At 38.7% G+C, this 23,933-nt stretch overlaps 1 protein-coding gene across 1 annotated transcript; it reads left to right on the top strand.

Moving 5' to 3' along the window:
- Positions 1-404: 404 nt before the first annotated feature.
- LOC142366836 (calpain-1 catalytic subunit-like) lies at positions 405-18,273 on the top strand. The gene is made up of 22 exons (XM_075448822.1): positions 405-565; positions 1,457-1,709; positions 2,579-2,648; positions 2,734-2,852; positions 4,375-4,508; positions 4,593-4,767; positions 6,029-6,103; positions 6,244-6,329; positions 7,078-7,152; positions 7,281-7,441; positions 8,531-8,688; positions 9,772-9,783; positions 10,172-10,380; positions 10,481-10,520; positions 10,627-10,695; positions 13,972-14,029; positions 14,108-14,169; positions 15,105-15,173; positions 15,268-15,346; positions 17,309-17,425; positions 18,060-18,112; positions 18,198-18,273. The coding sequence occupies exons 2-22, from the start codon at positions 1,473-1,475 to the stop codon at positions 18,222-18,224; spliced, it is 2,085 nt and encodes a 694-aa protein (XP_075304937.1). The 5' UTR covers positions 405-565; positions 1,457-1,472; the 3' UTR covers positions 18,225-18,273.
- Positions 18,274-23,933: the final 5,660 nt, after the last annotated feature.

Raw genomic sequence — 23,933 nt, 5'->3', positions numbered from 1 at the left:
ACGTGTTGGTGGCGCTAGAGAGTAAGCTCTTGGGGCTTGAAATTTCTTGACTTTGGCTTTGGCACTTGGCTGATTAAGTGTGCCAAATTTCACAACTTTCTCGCATTGCGTTAATGGGGCTGCCATAGACTTCAATTGCAGCAGAAACGGATCAATAATAAGAAAAGCTACTAACACAATGGGTGCCTTCGCAGCTTCGCTGCTAGGCCCCCAATTATTGGTACTTGACTAATAATTAATAGCAACTGTCCCACCCTAAGGATGTAAGCATACAATAAAGCCATAAACACAGGTGAACTGTGAGTCCATAAAAATATATTGGTGCAGGATCATTCCACTGAAAGTGAAACCCTCTGTCTTTCTGCCATCGAGTCTGTTTAGCCAACAGCAACAGAGAGCTGGAGGATTAAGCTGCAGGTGACCACGAGCGAAGCTTATTCAAAGGTAATTTCGATATCTGGCTGACAAACAGAAGGATACGATTTCTCTTGAGGAAGCCTCTCCTTTCCGAAACACTAACTGACCTATCTTCAGCTGCACACCTTTTTCCTCTTAAGATCACAAGGTGAGATAATCTTTTCTTTTTCGAACAAGTAGATTCAGATTTCACAGTTTGGCTAGCAGAAAGCTCCAGTGTCATGTTGCAGTCCTGTAAACCAGGAAGCCCATATTTACATGTGGTTTTTAGACATAATAGGCCATGCTTCTTCATAGGTTTATGTGTCATAGGTTTATGTGTGATCCCTGTTGGAGTTGACATAATGTTTTAGTTGCAAGCAAAGTACAAAAACTAATCAATAAAACAAATTTTAACTCACAGGCTGTGTTATAACTTTCTCTATGTGATAGATAATACTATCTATCTACCTACCTAGTTATCTACCTACCCATCTAGTTATCTACCTACCTACCTACCTACCTACCTACCTACCTACCTACCTACCTACCTACCTACCTACCTACCTACCTATCTACCTAGTTATCTACCTACCTACCTAGTTATCTACCTACCTATCTACCTACCTACACATATATCTACCTACCTACCTACCTACCTACCTACCTACCTACCTACCTACCTATCTAGTTATCTACTTACCTACCTACCTACCTAGTTATCTACCTACCTATCTACCTACCTACACATATATCTACCTACCTACCTACCTACCTACCTACCTACCTACCTACCTACCTATCTAGTTATCTACCTACCCACCTATCTACCTAGTTACCAACCTACCTACCTACCTACCTACCTATCTAGTTATCCTCATACCTACCTACCTATCTACCTACCTATCTAGTTATCTACTTACCTACCTACCTACCTACCTACCTACCTACCTACCAACCTATCTAGTTACCTACCTACCTACCTACCTACCTACCTACCTAGTTATCTACTTACCTACCTACCTACCTAACTACCTACCTACCTATCTATCTGAAAAAGCTGAAACCCTGCAGTGATGCCTCCTCCCGGTGCGTGTCTGAACATCATGGAGGCCCGTAAAAAGCAGGATGGTTATGGGAGCATCAACAAACCCGACAGGTTCTTCGGCCAGGACTACAAACAGCTGAAAGAGTACTGTGTCACCAGACAAGGGAAGTTCGTCGACGATGTATTCCCACCGGACAGGAGCTCCATCGGCCAGGGGATACTGAGCCCCTCCGACCTGGCCCGAGTGGTGTGGCTGAGACCAGCGGTGGGTGCTCTGAAATGGGGAAACTAACACATTTTGGAAATGATTAATCAAGCATTGGAGATTAAAAACTATATAAGCACTTTTAGATCTTGGAAAGAGTTTAACAATGCAACTGTAATGGCAAACTCTGATTTCAGTTTATATGGCCAAAGTGATATGGCCGAAGTTATTAACAAGCTAAAGTTTAACACTTTCAAAGCTTGTCTTGGAGTAACAGTTTAATCAGACCAACAGTGTTTGATTGAACAGTCTTAGATACAGAGAATAAACCTCATACCGGTTAGAGTTTAAGTTTGGAGGCTGCCTGCCTGTTATTATCTTCAGCAAGAAGTCAAGAATCTGTTTGTATGGAGGTCTGAAACCGCCATAAACTGAATTCATTTAGGCTTGTGTTCATCTCTTTATTTATTTAGTCTTACATTTAAAAATGTTTTCATTTTTATTAATTGGAATGTTTTAACTGGAATTTTTGTATTTATTTCTGTGTTTATTTTCCTTTATCAATTTATTCTAATTTAATTTTGATTTTGTATTTTTTGTCTATTTTATTTATTGTATTTTATTCTTTGTTATTTTCCCTTTTTTCCCCCATTTTAGTAGCACATATTATCATCTAAACTTATCTGGTTCGCCATTCATTTATTCTGGATTACGGCAGTTTCAGGCCTCCAAAGCACAGACGATTTTTTGATCATGAACTCTGACCTCCAAGAGGTATTTGAATGGCTTGTGTTGAAACATCACTATTTCTATGTAGACTGCAGAAATATACAGAAAGAATTGTTTAAGGACAGATCAGAAATGATGTGTTTGAATTGTTTAAATGTTTGAAAAGTTGCACCGACTCATTAGCGCCGTCTCTGTTCCAGAGAATTGCTCCTAATCCATCCTTTGCCCTTGACGGGATGTCCAGGTTTGACTTTGGTCAAGGAGTACTTGGTGGGAAGACTTATTTCTCATTACATTTAGCTTTTGTGTCCACCTGATTTTCTGACGACGTCTTCCTTTTTCTTTTTTTTTTAAGGAAACTGCTGGTTTCTTGCGTCTATTGGAGCTCTGACTCTCCAGAATCACATCCTCAGGCAAGTTGTTCCTCTTGAGCAAAGGTTTGATGAGAGCTACTGCGGGCTGTTTCATTTCAGGGTAAATACCAAGAACACAACTCTTACACTGAACACATTCATTACATTCAGTTATACAAATGTAAAATTGTATAATGGTGGCTGGGCTCCTCCGGTTAAGGCTCAGAGAGTTTAAACAGGATGATGCCACCACCCAAACTGAGGTGCCTTAAAGCTGAATTTAGGGCTTTTATATTTGATTTGTGCCACTTCATCACGTGGTGCTGGATCACAGATGTACCTGAAACGTGGCTTCGCATCATAACGGAGCTCCTCCCTTTTATCTCTGCACCCGTCGTCATAAATCTATCACTTTGCTGTGATATCTTCATGTGTTTCAACCTATACTCCTGATTTAAATGAATTGTTTGTGCAGGAGCGCTTCCTACAGTAACTCCAAGGTACTCTCCTTTAAGTCCAAGCTCCTTTTCTAGTGGAATTCCTTCATAGAATTCATACAAGATTCAGACACACGACACTTGCAGTTATGATGGTGAACTGTATGATTTGATCTGTATTTAATAAGAATAAGAACTGATATGGCTGGTATGCTATACACATCTCCACTGACCAGGCAGCAGACTAAACAGCTCGATTTGCCCCTAGACTCTTTATTCCTTTTATATACATTTATATTATTCTGTGGGAGGTGAACACATATCCTGGACTGGACTTCCTTAGAGCCCATTCCTGGGGGCGTGGACACTCAGTGTTGGTTGCACACAGCTCCTCAAACTCTCTTCAGCCCTTTTTTTTTTAACCATTCAGCTTAGCTCTGCTGGAGAAAGGCTGAAGTCAGTGTGGACAAACATCTGCTTTTTGAGTTAAAAAAGTGTAAAAAGTGTTTGTCCTGTGCAGCTGCTGCCTCGGCTTCTTTATTGTTTTTCCAACCTCACCCTTTTTGGAATGAAATCTGTGGTAATCGTCCTCCTTTTGGCTAAAATTAACTTTTAACAGCTAAATTTAACTGTCATCTCCAAAAACAACCCATTGCATTACCCAGAATCCTTCACTCTGTAGAATGAGAGCAACTCAGACTATGTACTTCATACCTATAAATGTATATTTCCTGTGAACCTTATGCACACATGGCCAAAAGCAGCATCAACGCCTCCATAAATTTTGCAGTCGCGGTCGGTCGCGTGTTAAATAACGATGCATCAGATTATCTGAAGGAAGCAGTGATGATGGGAAGTGTTTGAGGTCTAACTTACATCAGGACTTCAGCAGATGGAGGAAGCAGCTTTAAGTTAATATCTTATCAAAGATTAAACATGAAGAACACACACAGCAGCAATATAAATGTTATTTTGGAACATTTTCATGATTTATTCTTTCTAATATTAGATAAAACGTGTGATTTCTTTGACTCTGATGGAACGTCACACCATATTTTCTTGAATGTCTGATATATACATATATATATATATATATATATATATATATATATATATATATATATATATATATATATATATATATATATATATATATATATATATGTAACTACTCATTTTCTTGGATCTTTCCTTGAATATATCCAGTTCTGGAGATTTGGGAGATGGGTGGATGTTGTGATCGATGACAAACTGCCAACAATCAATGGCAGACTGATCTTCGTTCACTCCAAAAACCAGAACGAGTTCTGGCCGGCTCTGCTGGAAAAAGCGTACGCCAAGTAAGGACTCTGCTTGTCACATTTATGAGCTTTGTGTCCGCTGTGTTAGCTTCTCTAAGAAAGCGTCACATCCACGTGTGCCAGGGTTTGTGGCTCCTACACCGACATGTCCGCTGGAACTCCTGCAGAGGCTATGATGGACTTCACCGGTGGGGTTCACATGTGCATACAGCTGTCTGAGCCCCCGCTCCAGCTGTGGGAGCTGATGTGCAGAGCGGCTCGATCAGGTACACTGATGAGCTGTGGCACACCTCAAAGGGTACGTAGACATATGTCTCACAGAAGCAAAACTGCTTTTCAAAACTTGGGCTGTGTTCGAAACCGCATACTTCTCCTACTACTCCTACTAACTTTTTGAGTTAGTATGCGAGTTTGAGTAAGCGAGAAGTTCCCGGATGCATACTAGATTCTCCGAAATGTTGCGTATGCATCATGAGCTTACTACTCATACTCAAACTACCCAAGATGCAACGTTACGTGGCGTCGCCGATCGTCATTTTCTGTCACAACAGCAGTTTCTAGCTAGCTACAACGAGGGTAGGTTCACTTCCTGTTTTCAAAACAAAAGCACCAATTGTATGGTAATGGCTTTCCCTATGATAAAAGGCAACGGGTATTTTATTTTGTGAAAATAACCGGAAGTGCGTTGCTCACTGCGGCTAGCTTTAGTAGCGCCGAATTCGTGGGAACAAAATTGTAAATAGCCGGTATTTTGTCAGGTTTTCAACACGTTGGGGATCTAAACGACTACTTTCTCACCTGAAAATGTTTCAAATGTTGCTAAAGTTTACAGAGTTTAGAGCTTAAGGGAAATCAGCTTCAGGCCGGCTGATTTTGGCTCGGGCAGGAGCGAAATGCATTGTGGGTAAACGCTCTGCATACTGTGATCGATGAGTATGCAGTATGCGGTTTTCGAACACAGCCCTGGTTTAAATTCAGCTCTTTCCATCCTTAACTCGTGGATTTTTTTTAAGGTTTTTGTCACTTTTTTCATATAGAAGAGGTTTCTTTTAAAGATAAATGTTCAGATTTAAACCGTTGTTTGTAAATTTATTTTGTTAACTAAGATTAAAAGACTCATTAAATATGAAACCGCCACAGAGACTAGAATCAGGGAAGCAGAAGACCCGACTGTTAGCGTTGCATTAAAGATGATGAGCCACAAACCTGTTGGTTAGTCATCTGTAGACGTGCTGGTTGGTGGATTTTGATCCCTGTAGACACACACAGTGTTGTTAATATTTACCAAGACTGTATATTTGCTATACTTAAACGTCTGTAAAACAGCTGTCTTGTCCTTGAACTCATCCCACTGTTGAGCTGGGCTTCATGTGCACTGGACCGGAGAGGTTTCATTCAAACCAACGGGCTTCTTTAAACCCAGTTTGGGTTAAAATCACCTTAACAATGAATCAGATTACACCATAAGTATCTAAATTCATCAGTTTTCACTGCTGTCACGTAACCTGTTTGGTTTGATCTGTTCGTTCATTCGCTCATCGTGGTTGTTTTGCTTTCAGGAGACGCCCTCTCTGACCATATCACCGAATGGACTGGTTCTGGGTCACGCCTACGCTGTGACGGGTGTCCAACAGGTGAAACTTTAAACCTGGAATAGGAATTAAATCTGACAGAAATGCTGATAATAGATAGAAAGATATACTGATAAATACTGCGAGAGTCTTGCTTAATTATAATTAATTATAATTCAAAGTAATGACTTCTGTGCTGTCAGATGATCAGCCGTGGGACACTTGTCCACCTGGTGCGTCTGTGGAACCCCTGGGGAAAAGGAGAGTGGAAGGGAGACTGGAGCGATCGGTGAGAATAACCCCGACTCAGTGTCTGATTCAAGAAATGCCCCAAAATCTAAAGAATTTCACAGCTTGTAGGCAAATTACGCTAAAGAACAAGGCAATAAATGTACGTAGAGGCCTATAAAAATTGAAATATAAGCGCCAACAAACAGTGTTTGGCAGTATTTTAACTCCATGGTTGTTAAATTACTTATTTCTTTATTCGTTATACAAAAAATAAAAATAAAACATGCAAATAAATGGGCTTTGGGGAGAAAATGGAAGTAATAGAGATGTAAATACACCTAAGAATGAATTTGTATAGTAAAATTAACATAAAATAAAGAAATAAATCATTTTGAGGGAATAAATAGATCAATACAATGTAAAGGAAAAGAACAGAAATAGCAGATAAGACATAAAAAGAAATAAAGATAAATAAAATTGAACAGTGAGAGTCAAAGTAAATAAATGGTGACATAAAGACAAACTTAAAACAGAAAAAAGATTCATTTCATAATCATCATATAAACTTATTCATTTAGCCATTTAGATATGTTTGTACTTATTTTGGATTGTGGCAGTTTTAGTCCTCCATACATGACCTTTCTCTGAGTTACAAGACATTAACAATTAAAAAAATACAACAAACATAATTAAAGTAAACAGCGTTTGACAGTATTTTGACTCCGTGGTTGTTTCCCTGCTTTTCAGGCCACATAATTTCTCTGAGAGCTGAAAAACTGATGAAAAATGTAAATGTTTTCCCGTAGATCCTCTTTGTGGCAAACTGTGAGCTCTCGTGATCGTGAAACGTGCCTTTCGGTGGCCAATGACGGAGAGTTTTGGTGAGCAACTTTTCTCAAATGACAAAATACAAACAAATATTATGATTTTCTTTTGTGAAAACGCGAGCTTGAATCCATCATCTCATGTTTTATGTTCCATAACATTTTTTTTTTTACGATTTCCACAGGATGACCATGGAAGATCTGTGTAAGTTCTACAAAGATTTTGACATCTGCGGCACAGGTCCGGACTTCCTGGATGAGAACTCGTCCTGTCGTTGGGAGACGTTAATGTACGAAGGCCGATGGGTCGCAGGAACGACTGCTGGAGGCTGCACGAACAACAGAGGTATTCAGATCATCAAATAAGACCTTAAACCAATGGTCCCCAAACTACGGATACAACCCACCACGTCATTTTTTATGGCCCTCCAAAATATGTCCGTAATATATTTCCTGCCTCCCGACTTCAACACCGTCAATCTTATTTCTCTCTGTGCATTCTCTATAAGTCGTATGGCGACTCCTAACAGGTACATATATCATTCCTTTTCTGGCCACTGGTTTCGCAGCCTTTTTCAGAGTACTGCACCAATCTCAAAGGAAATAATACTTTTATGTCTTCAGATTGCTGAGTAACAGTAAATTAGACTCATTATTTGCAAAATAAGTTTTTTTTATGTAGGCCAATTGCTTTATTGATTAACAATGTGAAAGAAGTGGTTGTATTTGGCATTAAAATGTTCTTAAATGTTCTTCACTCTTGGAAGTTTTTTATGCCAAATAGTAATAATAATTGTGTGAGTTCACAAATGCTGGAATAAAATATGATTTTTAAAAATTCTTAAACAGGCTTTTATCTAACATTATTAATGTTATTATTCTTATTTTGTGATTTCAGCTATTTCCATTTAAGACTATGCTGTATCATTTAACATGACAGTAACATAACATAAATAAATAATAACAACAGCCTAATGGGCTAAAATTCAGCTAATAGATCTGCTGTATACAGTAGGTATATTTACTGTAATTTACATGGAAAATCTCCGGCCCTCTTTAGAAAAAGTTTGGGAACCACTGCCTTAAACTATCTGTTGCACTTTAAATATAGATTTTTAAAACTGTCAAAACTTTAGAAAAAATCTGCGGAATCTAACTAAAATTGCACAAATCTTCCATTTTGGCTCCAAGACAAATCACAACAGAAAAATATAACAGCAGGTTTAATAACTAGTAACTAGTAACTAATAACTATTTTACTCTCTGACCAATTTCCACATCACTGTATGGTTATACTGGCTCAGTTTGCTTGAATCCTCAGCTGAAGTAGTACCACTTATACAGTCTTACTGTCATGTAATGAAAAGGTGGCACATACAGCCCATATTTTTATGCTGTTCATGCAAATAACCTCGTTCCTCCCTTTGTCTTCCAGACAGTTTCTGGACTAATCCACAGTATCGAGTCAAAATTTGTGGCGAATATTCAGAGAGAGACGGAGAGAAAAACACAGTTGTGTCTCTCATGCAAGATCATGACAAGAGGAACAGACACCTGGTGCAAAACCTTCACATTGGATTCTCTATATTTGAGGTAAATATGGTTCTTTATTGGATGATATGCATGAAAACATCAAGAAAACTACATTTTTATTTAACTATTCGATATTACTGCAGCAAAATTAGATTAAATGAACGAATAATGAAGAGATATTTACGATCAAACTGAACGACTATTTGCTGGAAATAGTAAATAACATCAAAAAGGTCGATTAAGCAACATTAAAACAGTGTACAATTATAGCTACACATGTATTTTTTTAGTTTCTATCCTGTTTTCATTCAATAGAAATAAAATAAAGAAAGACTCAAGCTTTAGATGTGCTGCATGTGGAACAGATACTTTCATAAGTTCAAACAAGATTGGTCAAAGACAGCTCGAGTTAAGGTCAAATCCATCCTGAAAATAGCAAATACTTTTGATTAATGGCAGCTTATTAATGTGCCAGTCTTCCAGATTCACAGACATTCCTTTTACTGATTTTTATGTTGTTTTTTATGTGGATAAAATGACCAAAAGATCATGAGTTGGAACAGTTTTGTCCGTAGTTCTGTTCATGAATTCAAAAAAAGGAAAAAATAAAAGTTCACTCGAAGCTGTCTTCGTAAACTTTGGGTCCCACTTTATATTTTCACCATTATTAAGCTCCAAGTTTCCATCATGCAGCATTTTAAAGGTCTCTGGTGTTTCCCTGTGAGCTAAATAAAATTTTATGATCACATTGGTCATAAAGCAACATCATCTGAACTTTTTTTTAAGCTTATCATCAGTTCTATAGATTAATTATTCATCAACCTTCAGCTGTGACGAAGAATAAAACTGAAAGTAAAGACACCAAATGGACCAAAGTCCAGTCAACCATTTGGCCAAAAAGGCAGGTTTGAGTCTCTGTCTGCTTTAAATGTCAATGCTATCATCATTATTTAAAATGAGGAATGTATAATGTTGGAAAGTCACTTGCCGATGAAATGGGATAATTGGGATTATAGAATTTGATTATAATTTCTTATAAATGTATAAACATTTCAGTTATGAACAAAGTTATGAAACAAACGTCTAATAATCAAAATAAATCTCTTTTTGTTTTCCGACATGAACAACTTGATTTCCTTCAAGGTGACTGAACAAGTAAGAAACGATTTTCTCTCGCGGTTTGTTCACAGTACACATACTTCTGCACCTTTTTTAAATATTAAGCCTCCCAAACAACTGTTAAAAAGATTGAAAATATCTTCAACAGACTGACTTCTGACTCCCTCTCACCTCTAAAGACAAAGTTTTAAGTCACAGACTAAAGATTTTACAAAGACTCCAGATTTTACAGGTTCACTTTTTGCAAGACAGTTAGATTATTCTAAGGTTATTTCCCATCATGCACCTGGTGGAAATTCTTAGCAACAATGAAGTCGACAGATAAGCAGCAGCTGTCCGGAGTCAGTCTGTTAAACATCTTTTTTTAAAGTTATCTGGTGAATGTGAGGCTGCAGAGAACTGAAACATCTGTGTGTTTCTGCAGTTTAAGGCTCAGAAAGGGAAGTTTCCAGCCTCGTTCTTCAGCACACACGCACCTGTCGCCCTGACTAAAACCTACATGAACGCACGTGAGGTGATGGAGCTCCTCTTTCTGAAGCCCGGAGAATACCTGATCGTCCCGTGCACCTTCAATCCCAACGAGACGGCCTCCTTCATCCTGACCATCCACTCCAGGACAGAGACCCATTGCTAGTATGCTCACACTCTCTGCAAGAAATATCACGGATGCATTTAAACCAAATTAAGAAATCATGATGCATGAATGTATAAAGATACAAATCTCTCTCTGCAGTGAGAATTCTGGTGATCATAAACACGAGAGAGTTGGAAAGGTAAGTCACAGCTGTTGGTGATCATATTCAGTTGGGATGCTTTACTGTAATACTTCAAAGTACTAAGTGAAACACACCAAAATGATTTCCTTCTGTTAATTCCCAGCCCAAGAAGGTCAAGGATGCACAGGAGGAAGAAAAGAAGAGAGTGTTTTTCCGCAAGTATTCTGACAAGGTAATCATTGACCTATAATTCTGTCTCCAAAAAGAGTTCCAATGATCTTAAAAATTAGGGATGCACCAATCCGATATTTGTATCGGTATCGGCCGATATTAAACCTCAGATATCGGTATCGGATCAGTATCGGCCGATATTAAACCTCAGATATCGGTATCGGATCAGTATCGGCCGATATTCAACCTCAGATATCGTATTGGATCAGTATCGGCCGATATTAAACCTCAGATATCGATATCGGATCAGTATCGGCCGATACTAAACCTCAGATATCGGTATCGGATCAGTATCGGCCGATACTAAACCTCAGATATCGGTATCGGATCAGTATCGGCCAATATTAAACCTCAGATATCGGTATCGGATCAGTATTGGCCGATACTAAACCTCAGATATCGTATCGGAGGTGAAAAAAGCAGATCGGTGCATCCCTATTAGAAATGTAAATCAAAACACTAGAAAGACAACATAAAAATGAAGAAATGTTATTTTTCTTTAAACGTGTTGCTTCAGGCTTGTTGTCATCATCATTTTAGTTCCTTTTTAGAGCATTTAGGGAAAACCAAGAGAGTTTAAAGGGATAGTTTGAGTGTTTTGAGGTGAGGTTGTGTCTCACCTGCCGCAGGTAGCGATCAGAGCGCTCTCTGTTTGGAGAAGAAGCCGAGCTAAGAGCAGGGACAAAAGAAGAGCAAATTTCACCATGTAAAACCACTCAAACCTCAAACATTACACCATGGTTCAGCAAACTCTAGATCAGCTGTGACGCACAGTTCCAGCCATCTGATCCCAAAACAACAACTACGACATCGTGGAAATGAGTGATCACTAAATCTATCCGGTGACCAGGATTCCGCTTTATTGGAACAACCTGGAAAAACACAAACATGTGTCATCTTGTCAGTCTTCGCAGTAGTAAAGCCCATGAGGAAGATAAGTCTGATACAGACTCAGGATAAACAATATGGATTTACTTTCATGTTAAAAACATAATATTTGATCATATATGATGTCTGATGTCATCACAATGAGGACGAAGCGCCTAAAGCAAAGAAGCATGGGGGATTTTCAACCAATCAGAATTCGTCCTGGTCGGCCTTCGTCAGTCCATCTGCATAGACTTAATACCTGAAATCTTTCACTCTGTGTGGACTGAGAACAAGGCATAAATGAGCCCTTACCTTCTAACATTAAACCGTATACATACTGTATTGTTTATCCTGCTGCTGACCAGCTGAATCCACCAGAAGCTGTATCAAACTTGTTGGATATCTTCCTCACTGGAAAAAATCTAAATCTTACCAAGTATATTTGTCTCATTGAGTATCTCATTACACTTGATATAAGACACAAGTGCCTAACAAGTACCATTTCAGCCAGATATAGGGACTTGTTTTAATACAATACATCTTGAATATCTTGTTAAGTGAAAAAGTCTTGAAAACATCTCGTTTTGAGTCATATTTCACATGAAACAAGCTTTGTTTTTTTCATTTGAAGAGATTTTTAAGCTAATTTCAAGATCACTTTTAACTCAAAAGTCCCAAATATCACATCTTATTTCAAGAAATCTTGACAAGCCGATTTTCACTAGTTCCAATGGCAGATTTTTTTGCTTATTTCAAGCAAAAACGTCTTTTGTTGTTTTTTTACTTATTTTTGGAGGGGCATTTTTTCCAGTGCTCCTGGGCTTTTCTTCAGCAAAGATTTACAAGATGATACGTGTTGCAACATAGCCACAAAGCCTGGTCACCGGATAGATTTCATAATAATTTTCACTGTCTTGTAGTTGTTGTTTTTGGGATTCAACCAGAGGAACTGTGAGTGACAGTTAAAGGGATAATCCGGAGTAAAATGCACTTTAGATCAATTTACGGGATGATTGGGAGTACATACGTTGAGTTGACATCAAAATCATGTCATTCGGATGTGTTTTGAGAATTTCGATTTGACCGTTTTTAGCCAAAAGTCGTTAGCCTGGAAGTGATGAGGGCATATCGTATCGCCGCTACAAAACGCTATTTTTATACCTCTTCTACAGCTCCAAACAACATAACACTTACGTGGTAGTGAGTAGAGGGTCCCTGAAGCCAAACCGAAGTGTCCCGAGGTCTTCATGTGGTCGGATAGAGAGTCCAGAATGAATTTAATCAAGCCAGTACCTTTCCGGAAATGTGTCTGCTGCAGCTGCCGCTTAAGACCGTGGTGAAGTTGGTTTGATATTGGATATTCGACAGAAATGAATATAAAATAGAGTGTGCATTCAATTGGTGTACAAAAAGGTGTGTGTGGTTGGTACTACATAGGAGAACTATTCTGCATTGGTTTGGAGTCACTAGGTCACAAGGCTTGGGAGGTATTGGGAAAAAAAGACACCTTATTTCCTTATTGTGAATATCTGTCGAATATCCAATATCAAACCAACTTCACCACGGTCTTTAGCGGCAGGTGCAGCAGCAACATTTCCGGATCTAAAGTGCATTTTACTCCGGATTATCCCTTTAATCAGTGGCAGGATATGCTACGCAGTGACGTGGACCAACGTGGCCAAAGTAAACAACGGTCTGAAAATCTGCAATGTAGCGTTTGCTACAGTTTTGAGTTGTTTTAGATGGTGGAATTTGCTCTTCTTCTGTCTCTGCTGTCAGTAGCTTGGCTCTTCCATCAGGGTTTCCCTGCTTCTCCAAACAGAGAGCGTTCTGATCACTGCCCATAGGAGGTAAGGTGCCCACTCCTTACAATTACTGCACACACCCCACTTAACGATAAAAAACACAACTATCCCTTTAACACTACAGAATCTGTTGGCTCCGCCTACAGTTGTGGAATTAACAGTAAATCTCCATGTGAGCCCTGCACATGCACAGCCATACACATTCATTTGTTGTCATGTAAAAGAGGCTGAAGAGACGCCATAAAACGCCCACAATATTATATTGTGACCTGCGGTATTTCAGCCTCTGGGCTCTGTAGGACAGTTTCAGTGAATGTGCTCCAAAACAAGTTAAAAACGCATCGTTTCAAGGTTCACAAAAATTCTCTTGTGCTGCTTTAAGGTTGAGTTAATTCATCAGTTGAACCGACCAGACTGCCTCTTTTAAAGTCGTAATACAACATGTCAAACATTTGTGTCGTTCAGCCTGTTATGTTTTACCTCGGCCTGTTTAAGTGAACAGAAATTAATCGGATCCAGTCGTATTTGCAGGCTGGAACAGAAGATGTCTGAATTTGTTTTCCGTCGAAAAAGTTCACTCAAGAATAAGGTTTGTTTTTCAGTATGAAGAAGTGGATGCTGAGCAGCTCCAGATTATTCTAAATGAGGACATCCTGAAAGGTTTGAACTGTGAAACCCTACAAGATGAGAGCTCTAAGCTGAGCCGGACCACTGACTCCTTTGCTCTGTTGCCTTTAGGAGACTTAAAATCCGGAGGGTTCAGCATCGACGCCTGTCGCAGCATGGTTGCTCTGATGGATGTATCCTTCTGTTTCTAACTGGGCAGAACCTGCTTTCTTTGTCTTTATTTAACTCCAACTTCATGGACAGTCTTCACAGTTCTTACATAAAACTAGGGCTGGGCGAGTTAAGTCGTTATTATCGCGTTAACTCGTTAATTATTTAACGCCGATAAATATTTTATTGCGCATTAACACATGTTTTATTATTTCTTTTATTTTGTAAAAGTCTGTAGCTCACAGGCTTTTATTTTGTAAAAGTCTGTTGCTGTCTGCTGTGGAACAGGAAAAGAAAGTAATCGGCGGATCCACCAAACATGGAGAAGGGTACGGAACTTTTACTCGGCCATTTTCATGTTAAAGTTCTTCCAGACGGCGGAGTCGACAGAACCAAAGTCATCTGTAAACACTGCCAAGTTGAATTGTCTTCTCAGCGTAGTAGTTCCAGTCTAAAATATCACTTAAAGGCAAAACACACAACTGATAGCAGCAAGTCATTCAAGGAAACAGACAGTGGAACGAGGCTTCTACATAAAAACTACAGAAAGATGCTGATGTTAAAAGTGTGTTTGCACAACAAATGTTATGGCACTTTCATTCATATGGCAGCACATTTAAAATAAAGCTAAATGCTAAAAGCTATACACTACTTTTGGATTTTGCGTACAAATGCGATTAATCGTGATTAATCAGGGAAATCATGCGATTAATTAGATTAAACATTTTAATCGTTGCCCAGCCCTACATAACACACAAAGAGAAGGAAAAAACAGAATGTCCATCAATAATTACGTATTTACGTTTGGATTCTGGAGAAATCAACATATTTAAACATCTGACTGTCTGTAATCCAGTTTTAATACGGCTTCAACACTGCCAAGACATGCCCGCTCTTCTCTTAATACATATTATTCAGCTGTTGTGCAGATGTTCTACCTTAATAATACGTTCAAAAGACGTCAATCACGGGCAAACTGAACAGCAAGGAATTTGTTAATCTGTGGAACAAGGTCGTTACATACAAGGTAAAATGCTAAACCTTTTTAGTATCTGTAGGTCAGTTTTATTGCTGTAACATTAATACATGTGGATCTGATCAGAGTTTGTTTCCATCATCAGGACGTCTTCTTTCGGACCGATGTTTCACGGACAGGAACGTTGTCTCTGAGCGAGCTGAGGAACGCATTTCTAGCTTCAGGTACATTACACCTCATGTTGGGGTTTATGTGTTTTTGGTGTGTTCATGGGGTTGGAGTTTATCGGTGCATATCTTGGTTTCTTGTGTTATGTTCACGTTATTTATCTGTCATCATTGCTTCGGTTCTTGTTCCTCACTCTGGGTTTAGTGTCTCTATTCCTGCCATCACCCCTTTGATGTCCTTTTGCTAATATATATTAAACACCTGCTTGAATCCAGAGTTGTTCACTTAGATTATGTTGGACAGTAATTCATTTTCAGCCTTTAACGACTTCCCGTCTGTAACGACAACAGTGAATATTTGAGTGATCTCTGAGGGTGTTACACTCATACAAGTCGCTCCTGGGATTGAAGTCGGGCCATTTCCTGCCAGCTAACAAACACTGGAAATGTTGTTGAGATAATAAGCTTCACTCGATAACCTTCAGACTACTTAAAAACTTGGAAACAGGATAATAAAGGAAGGTAAAATCCAGGCTTTCAGTGACCACGAGAGGAATTCTTGAGAATGTTAAACTCGGATGGTGTAAATGAGTTTATTTGATGGTATTTAACAGAAGATTGTTCTCTTTTGCATGCTTTAGAAGTTGAAAACATAACTAATGCTGTCTCTGCATGCAGGCTGTTCTGCTGTACTTATTAAATGTAACGAGGTTTATAATTATAACAGAGTTACAGCTGTTGTTTTTTTCTCTGAATACACAGGAATCCTTAGTTAGCAGCCACCAAATTACACCTCTCCCAATGGTCATATGTACGCTCAAGCTTTCAAGCTTTAGTCTCTAACCTGTTACTTTACTTATACCCCCCCCCAGTTTTATAGCCCTTCAGTCTCCTTTGTCATTTACCAGTTTGTTGTGGTCTCTTCCCTCTTGTTTTTCCCTGTCTTGCCAGTTCGTTTTGAGTTTTTGAATTCTTCGTCGTTGGTTTGTCATCATCGATTCATCGACAGTTAGCAATTATCTGCGAGTTAGCTGGTTTTGTGTGTTTTGTTTAGTACACACCTAACATGGGTATTTTAAAAACAGGTTATTTTGCTGGTTTTACGCCTCGACAAAGGAAATTCTCTTGTTCCACCAACTTGAGATCTGACCGGGTCAGATCCAGTCCAGTGATGCTGGTGTTGTGTTCTGTACTGCCCCGATGCCTCTGTTCCTCAATGTGTAGAGGAGATGACGATTGTACTAGTATATTCATCTGAAATTAGTAAATACTGTGTAAATACTCCACAGCACATTGAAGTATGTTACTCGTTTTATTGTTATTATGACGTAAAGCACTGCATTTAACTAACTCGGGTATTATGAAAAACACAAGAAATAAAGTTTTCTTAAAAAATGCGGTAGGATTTGGTCCGAAAACAATGGTGGAAACAGAAGTTTGAGAACAGCACAGAACTGCCCGGTACAGGTTGGAACCGGTTTGGTCCGGCTCGAGAACACACGAGATGTTGGCTGTAAGCCAAACCAATGGGGCAGAAGTATTGGGTGGGATTTGATTGTTGCGGGGCAGAGGAGAGGTTTTTGAGTGAATAAAAATGTCCTTTTCTTGGTAAATACTCAGGTTTATTCCTCTCTCCTGAATAAACTCTACTGCGCCAAACTCGTCCTGCGTCGAAGTCTGTTTTCCCAACATGCATTTCTTTGTAAAGTCCTGTGAGCAAAGTTAGAACCAACACTACCTTGCTAAGCTCCGTTTACATTGGTGTTTAAACAGAGTGAATGTGGTGTGTATTTTGACGTCAAACCAAGGAGATGACGGCATGTAATCTTACGTTGCGTGCCAAAAACCCAGTTTTTCAGACCACACATGAATATTACAGTCAGTAAAAAGCTGATTCCGGTGCCCAAAACCGAGTTTGCACGTGGACAATAGGAGTGGATGCACAGAAAAATCGGCGGTTATACCCATGTGTAGGTGTACGGGGCCTCTAACCTGTAATTGTGTGTGTTTGTCGGTCAGGAATGAGGGTCAGTGATGATATGCTCAACCTGATGGCTCTGCGTTACGGCGCCTCTTCTGGTCACATGACCCTGGAGAGCTTCATCAGCCTCATCATTCGCGTGGACTGCATGAGCAGTAAGTGAAGTCAAAGTCGGACAAATCATGACCAAAAATAAGAGCGTGAATTTGTGTTGCTTTTGTCAACGAAATATCGTCGTCAACGAACCTTTATCACGTGACGAAAATTAGACGAAATCTAAATGGTGGTAACGATAACTATAATTAACTATATAACGCTATAGCCTATTGTTGATTAATAAAAACGAGACTAAATGTGGTTCGAAATAATGAACGAACGAAATAACGATGTTTAGTCACTAAATTTTGTCTCGTCTCGTTTTAGTCACAAAGAGACAGTTTAGCAGAGTTTTTATTTTGTGAACCACATTTAGTCTTGTTTTTATTAATCAACAATATTGCATTATATATTTAATCAGAGTTATCGTCACAAGACCACCATTTACATTTCGTCTTGTCTCGTTTTCGTCACGCGATATTTCGTCATAAATTTCGTTGACGAAAGCAACACTAGCGTGAAAACAATTTTCTTCTCTGAGGACAGCTGTTGAAACGTGTCGTACTGGGAAATATCAGATTTCCATGTAGAAAACAATCACCTGGAAATATTATTAGATATTATTATTATTATTATTATTACATTAGTATATTAGATATTTGTGATGGTGCTACAATCTGTCTCGCTCAACAGAAATCTTCAAACGGCTCGCCGATGGAAAAGCAATGACTCTTCAGGAGTCAGAGGTAACAAAGTCGTCTTCTTTAACCTTCGACCAGCTTTTTATTCAGACTCGGAAACTAAATAATTATTTTCTTTATTTATTTACAGTGGATGTACGTTTCAATGTACACTTAACCCAGCAGAGACGATGGACGCAGAGTTCATTGATGCTATTGATGGTCACAGCAGAGGGAACTTTATAATCATGAGGGCTCATTTTAACAGAAGTAAAGTAAACTCTGTGAGAACGTGTGTGCAGAGTTTTTACTACTATTCTTAATTATTAACTTGTGATTTATAGCCGTGGAACAACTGGGGATTTGATCAACTCTTTAAGGAAAAAGATCAGTGGAAACAACCCTGACTTTCCTGAGGAGGAAGTGTTTAATTTGGCTGTTAAAAGATTATTGATTCACCCGAAGCTTTAATGAAAAATGTTGAATAATTATTAATCTGTCAGATTAAACGGTCTTTATCTCCCCTGGACTGGTTAAAGAAACCTTTGCATAAGGAGACAAAAAGATTTCTCTGGTATGACACATTAAACTGTAGCTGCATTTACTCAAACCCAGTCTTACATGTATGAATATTAATCGCTTTACTGGTACACAACTCAGATTGTTGCGGTTTTACAATAAATTCTTTCAAAATGTGAAATGCCTCATTTTGTGTGGTTGTATATTTAGGAAAATAATTGCAATCTACTGCTCAGATGGTTCAATGTTAATTTTTATAGTTATTTTTTATGTATCTTTTTATTTGACTCTCCTATATGGAGGAGTAAAAGTGCCAAAATTAAATGAATAAATACATTATTAAATAATTAATTAAAATTGGAATTAAATACATAAATCTTTAAATAATTATTTAAATGGGTCATTAATTCATTAAAATACCAATTCATTTTAATGTAAAAAACATATATAATTATTTCACTATTTAATAATTATTTAATGGTCCTTGTGTTGCAGTGCATCATTAATTTAAAAAGTTTGAAAGTCATTTAAGTAATTATTTATTGATGTATTTATTTTCTTTTAATTTTGGCACTTTTACTCTTCCATACTCCTGTGTCTTTTTAACCTGCTGTTAGTTATTTGACCTTTTACTCTCTTTTATAGCACCAAATCTGAGAGCTCTACCTTAATTTTGTTGTTCTTATACGATGAGAATAAAGATTTGCTGACTTGTCACGAAGGCAAAATAGAAGAATTATAATTAAGTTTTGTGACATGTGGTGAACTTTGTAAAAGTTGTCCTGAACTCAGTCTAGCTCCAACCAAAAAGAGTGAAAAGTAAACAGACACTGGAACAAATAGTGAGTTTTGGCTTTTTATAGCCCGGGTTGGTTCACAAAGTTCTTACCTTCTTAATACACTTGCCTTGATTTTTATTCTGGTAACCAGAAAATATCTCTTGAAAAAAGTTCTACTTAAATAAAGTAGAACAAACAACATTAAACTAAGCCACCAACTAAAGCAGAACACCAAAAACACGTCTCAGAATAAGTTTTTTGAAGCAGAAAATATCACTTATATAACAGAAGTTATTAAGTTTCATCCTTTTCATGTTTGATTTTTAACATAAATCTGTATTTTATGATCCAAAAACAATAGTTTTAATGATTTTGTCTGCAACATGTAATGAGAACGGATAAGAATGCAGCAAAACATAAAAAGTTTAAAGCTAACTCCTGATAAGAGGGAGCTGAACTGATAATTATAGAGAATAATACCTGATGGTAACTGATGTAAGGGTTTCTTCTCTGGTCACAGATCTCTGGTGTCTGTTGCCTTTGTTCTGCTGAATTTCTGTTATATTTTGTTGGTTTTTATCCTGTTAAATTCTTAGTTTTTATGATGGAGTTGATTGTTGTCGTTCCCCGTCTTTTCCCCTAGATGTCCCCAGTTACCTTTATCACGTCTGCAGATTTCACACCTGTTTGCTGCTCCTCATTTACTCGCCTGCATCCACTCTCCTCATTATCTTCAGCTCTATTTAGAGTCCTCATTTTTTACTCACTATTAGCCTTTGGTGTTTTGGTCAAGGTCTGTTTCTATTATGAGTTTGTGGACTACCTGAGATTGCAGTGCTTTTTGTTTAAATAAAGTTAATTACTTCCACCCACATGTCAGCCCTTCGTTTGGGCCCTTCTTCTTCTATGGATCATCACAGCATAAGTAAATGACTGATCTGTCAGGCAGCAGAGCTTTTACATGTTTATGTCTCTTATTTTGAAATTGCTCTGGGGCAGGTGAGGTTTCCAGATTAAAATGTAAATGGTGGAGAGAAGTAAACCAGCTTTGTTGAGCCTGAAATTACCAAAAACAAAAAAACAAAACCTCCTGTCATCTTTTCCTTGACCTCCATGGAATAGACGACCACACTGACAGCTTTGAAACTGCAAATGTTCAATAAATATTCTACAAAAAACACATTTGTCTAATCAAATTTACTTGTATAGCACATTTCATGTACAAAACAATTCAAAGTGCTTTACATAAAATAAAAGCATTGCAGCAGGGAGTGGAAGAAGCATTAAAAATAAAGAAACAAATAAAATAATTTAAATGAATTTTAAAAAAACAAGCAACAGTTCAGATGATATCTTTGAACTTGTGCAGATTTCATGCATAGACACATGAGAACAGAAATGTTTTTAACCTGGATTTAAAAATGTCTCCATTTGGTGAAAGTTTAATCTCCACTGGCAGTTTGTTCCACTTGTTTGCAGCATAACAGCTAAATGCTGCTTCTCCATGTTTAGTCTGGACTCTGGACTGGACCAGCTGACCTGAGTCCTTGGATCTAAGAGCTCTGCTGGCTTTATATTCTCTGAACTCATCACAGATTGTAAACCATCAGCAGGCTTTTAAACTCTAATTTGTGACTGACTGGAAGCCAGAGTAAAGATTTTAAAACTGGTGTGATGTGTTCAGATCTCTTAGTCCGGGTTAAAACTCGAGCAGCAGCGTTCTGGATGAGCTGCAGATGTTTAATGCTCTTTTTGGGAAGTCCAGTTAAAAGAGCGTTACAGTAATCGAGTCTGCTGGAGATGAATGCATGGATGAGTTTCTCCTGGTCTTTCTGGGAGAGGAAACCTTTCATTCTGTTGATGTTTCTCAGATGGTAAAAAGCTGCCTTGGTGACAGCTTTGTGGCTGCTGAAAGTCAGATCTGAGTCTATCAACACTCCGAGGTTACCAACTTGGTCAGTGATTATAAGGTCCCGAGTCTCAAGATATTTACCAACGCTGACCCTCTTCTCTTTGCTACCAAACAGAATGATCTCAGTTTTGTCTTCATTTAATTGTAGAAAATTCTCTCTCATCCAGGTGTTTACTTCCTCCAGACACTGACACAGTACGTCTGCTGGGCTGCAGTCGTCTGGTGACAGAGACACATAAAGTTGTGTATCGTCTGCATAACTGTGATAATTGATGTTAAAGTTCTGCAATATCTGACCCAAAGGGAGCATATACAAGTTAAACAGAAGAGGTCCAAGAATTGACCCCTGGGGGACTCCACGAGTCATGGCCACTCGCTCAGATTCATAGCTGCCAATTGTAACAAAATAACTCCGGCCTTCTAAGTAGGACCTGAACCAGTTAAGGACCGCTCCAGAAAGTCCAACAATAATAAAATCATATCACACGGTTACACAAAAATTATGTTTTATTTCAGAGATCACACAGAATATTACTTTATTATAAAACTGAACAAAAAGGACGATAAAGTTGAATATAGTTTTGGCACAGGCTGCTCATCCTCCTGTCCTCATATTTATGAATCACAGTCCGTACGACTGGAGAAAAAAATCGTCGACCGTCGCTTATTGTGGGACGGACTCGTCTCCTTTCTCTCATGAACGATGATCTGATGTTTCCTGTGCTGAAGGAGATCATTAAGGACGCATTTAGAGCATTTGAACAGCTCTTTTCCTGGCTGCCACTCGGTTACTTTCAGCTCATCTATCTCCCCTTCCCTGGAGTTTGGAACTCCACCTGCAGCAGAGGTATTACTGCTTAGTTTGTTATTTCAGCATACAACCTCTCTCATCTCCTGTTTATCTGTTTCAAAATGGGGGAAATGTGACGTGTTTAAGCCTAAACCTGAGACCCGTGTCACCTTGTTTCTGCACAAATGGTCAAGTGATGTCGGTTTGTGATTTATTCATGTGTTGGTTGAACAAACTCGCTGACCTTTTGAATCGGCTGCTGTCCTTTTGAATTGTTTTAAACTACAGTCCCTAAAACCAGCCCTCAAACTTTTCTACTGAATTCTTCAATTTGACCGCTTTGGTAGAATATTGAACACTTTAAGATGATATTTCAATCCAACAAGAGTCCAAAGATCAAATGATGGAAATCCCCCATGTAATACAATAAGTGAATACATTTTCTATCTTTTGGTTTATTTGTCTTTCTTTGCTCTGGTTTAGTTATTCCTCGTCTTTACCCCTCGATGTCCTGCAGTTTTCTGGGTCCCAGTCCCACCCGTCTCCTGTCACTCAGTATTTACAGCTCTCATTTTTAATTGTTTATGGTTTCATTTCAGTAAGTCGTCCATCCTTTGCACCTCTTCAGTTTTTTTCTTGTATTAAAGCTCCAGTAATTCTCCGTTGCCCATACCTCCTTTAATGGTCCTCTGCATTTGGGTCCTCTTCCTCGAACTATGAATCATGAGGACAGTGTTGTGCCTGAACGAGTTCATTGAACGATCGTTCACTAACTCATTCATATTTTGGGTGAACTCTAACTGCACTGTGTTTTTGCCTGATGGTTATTGGTTTGTGAATGATGCCATATTTCCATGGAGCATGCCAGGAAAAATTCTGGCTAAAAGACACCATAAACATTACCTGACTCCCGCCATAACCGACATGATTTCAAATGGGGCTATTTTTTCTAAAACTCGTGCATGTGATTGGATGAAGAATCTGTCTGTCATCTTGACTGACACGCCACTTCAGCCACTCCCAATGACTCAACCCGTGACGTAGCTCAGAGCTTATCTGACTCACGCCCTCTGGAGCATGAATGGGCGGCCATAACGCGGCCATTCATCCAAAGTCCCACCCAGCGATTAATGATTGGCTCTGATTATTTTCTAATCGGACGAAACACATATGACTCCCAGGCTCCTCAGATGGTTGTGTGAGGAAAGGGAACGCCCCTGCGTGTAGTTGGTGAACGCAGCCAGATGACGTGAGTCAGGTTACCATAAACAGGCCATAAAGGGGAAGTTCCTTTTCTTCTTTAAACGTGGAACTTATTTCTGGCATAAAATGCGTTCATCTACTCACCAATAACAGTTTGAAAGTCGGCGTCCTTCGGAAGATATTTAGATCATTGGAGATCGGCGTATATCCATATAACTGGAGAGAACAGGGCAGAGACAATGCAGCCTCTAAATAAGGCATTATCTGTCTTTATTTCACCAATACTTTAAGACCAATGAATGAATGAACGCGTACTGTTGCACTGTTAGCTCAAAGCTGCCGTGTTGTTGTTATCCAGGCCTTCTACGGAGGCTTTCTACAAACGCGTCTTTGTAGAAACACGGGCTTAACTTCACACAGAGTTTGTTGCTGCTAGTTTTGTGCAACATGGCAGGTCGGATGGACGTCCTTACCGGAGTGAATAAGCTGTGCTGCACCGGCGCACGTCGACGACGTCATCCCAGGATCATGAGCAGATGAACGATCTCTACGTAAATTTTAAAAATGGTGAGAGCATCCCGCAGAAACCAGCTATGACTGTACAAGCAAATATTTATATGAAGATGTTGAACGCAGAAGAAACCTGATGAATGTGAAGACCAAACAAACTTTAACACAAATACA

Source organism: Odontesthes bonariensis, chromosome 17, assembly GCF_027942865.1.
Source record: "Odontesthes bonariensis isolate fOdoBon6 chromosome 17, fOdoBon6.hap1, whole genome shotgun sequence".
In the NCBI taxonomy this organism is placed as follows: Eukaryota; Metazoa; Chordata; class Actinopteri; order Atheriniformes; family Atherinopsidae; genus Odontesthes; species Odontesthes bonariensis.
Note: the sequence above shows the minus strand (reverse complement) of the source record. Positions and strands in the feature narration are given on the sequence as shown.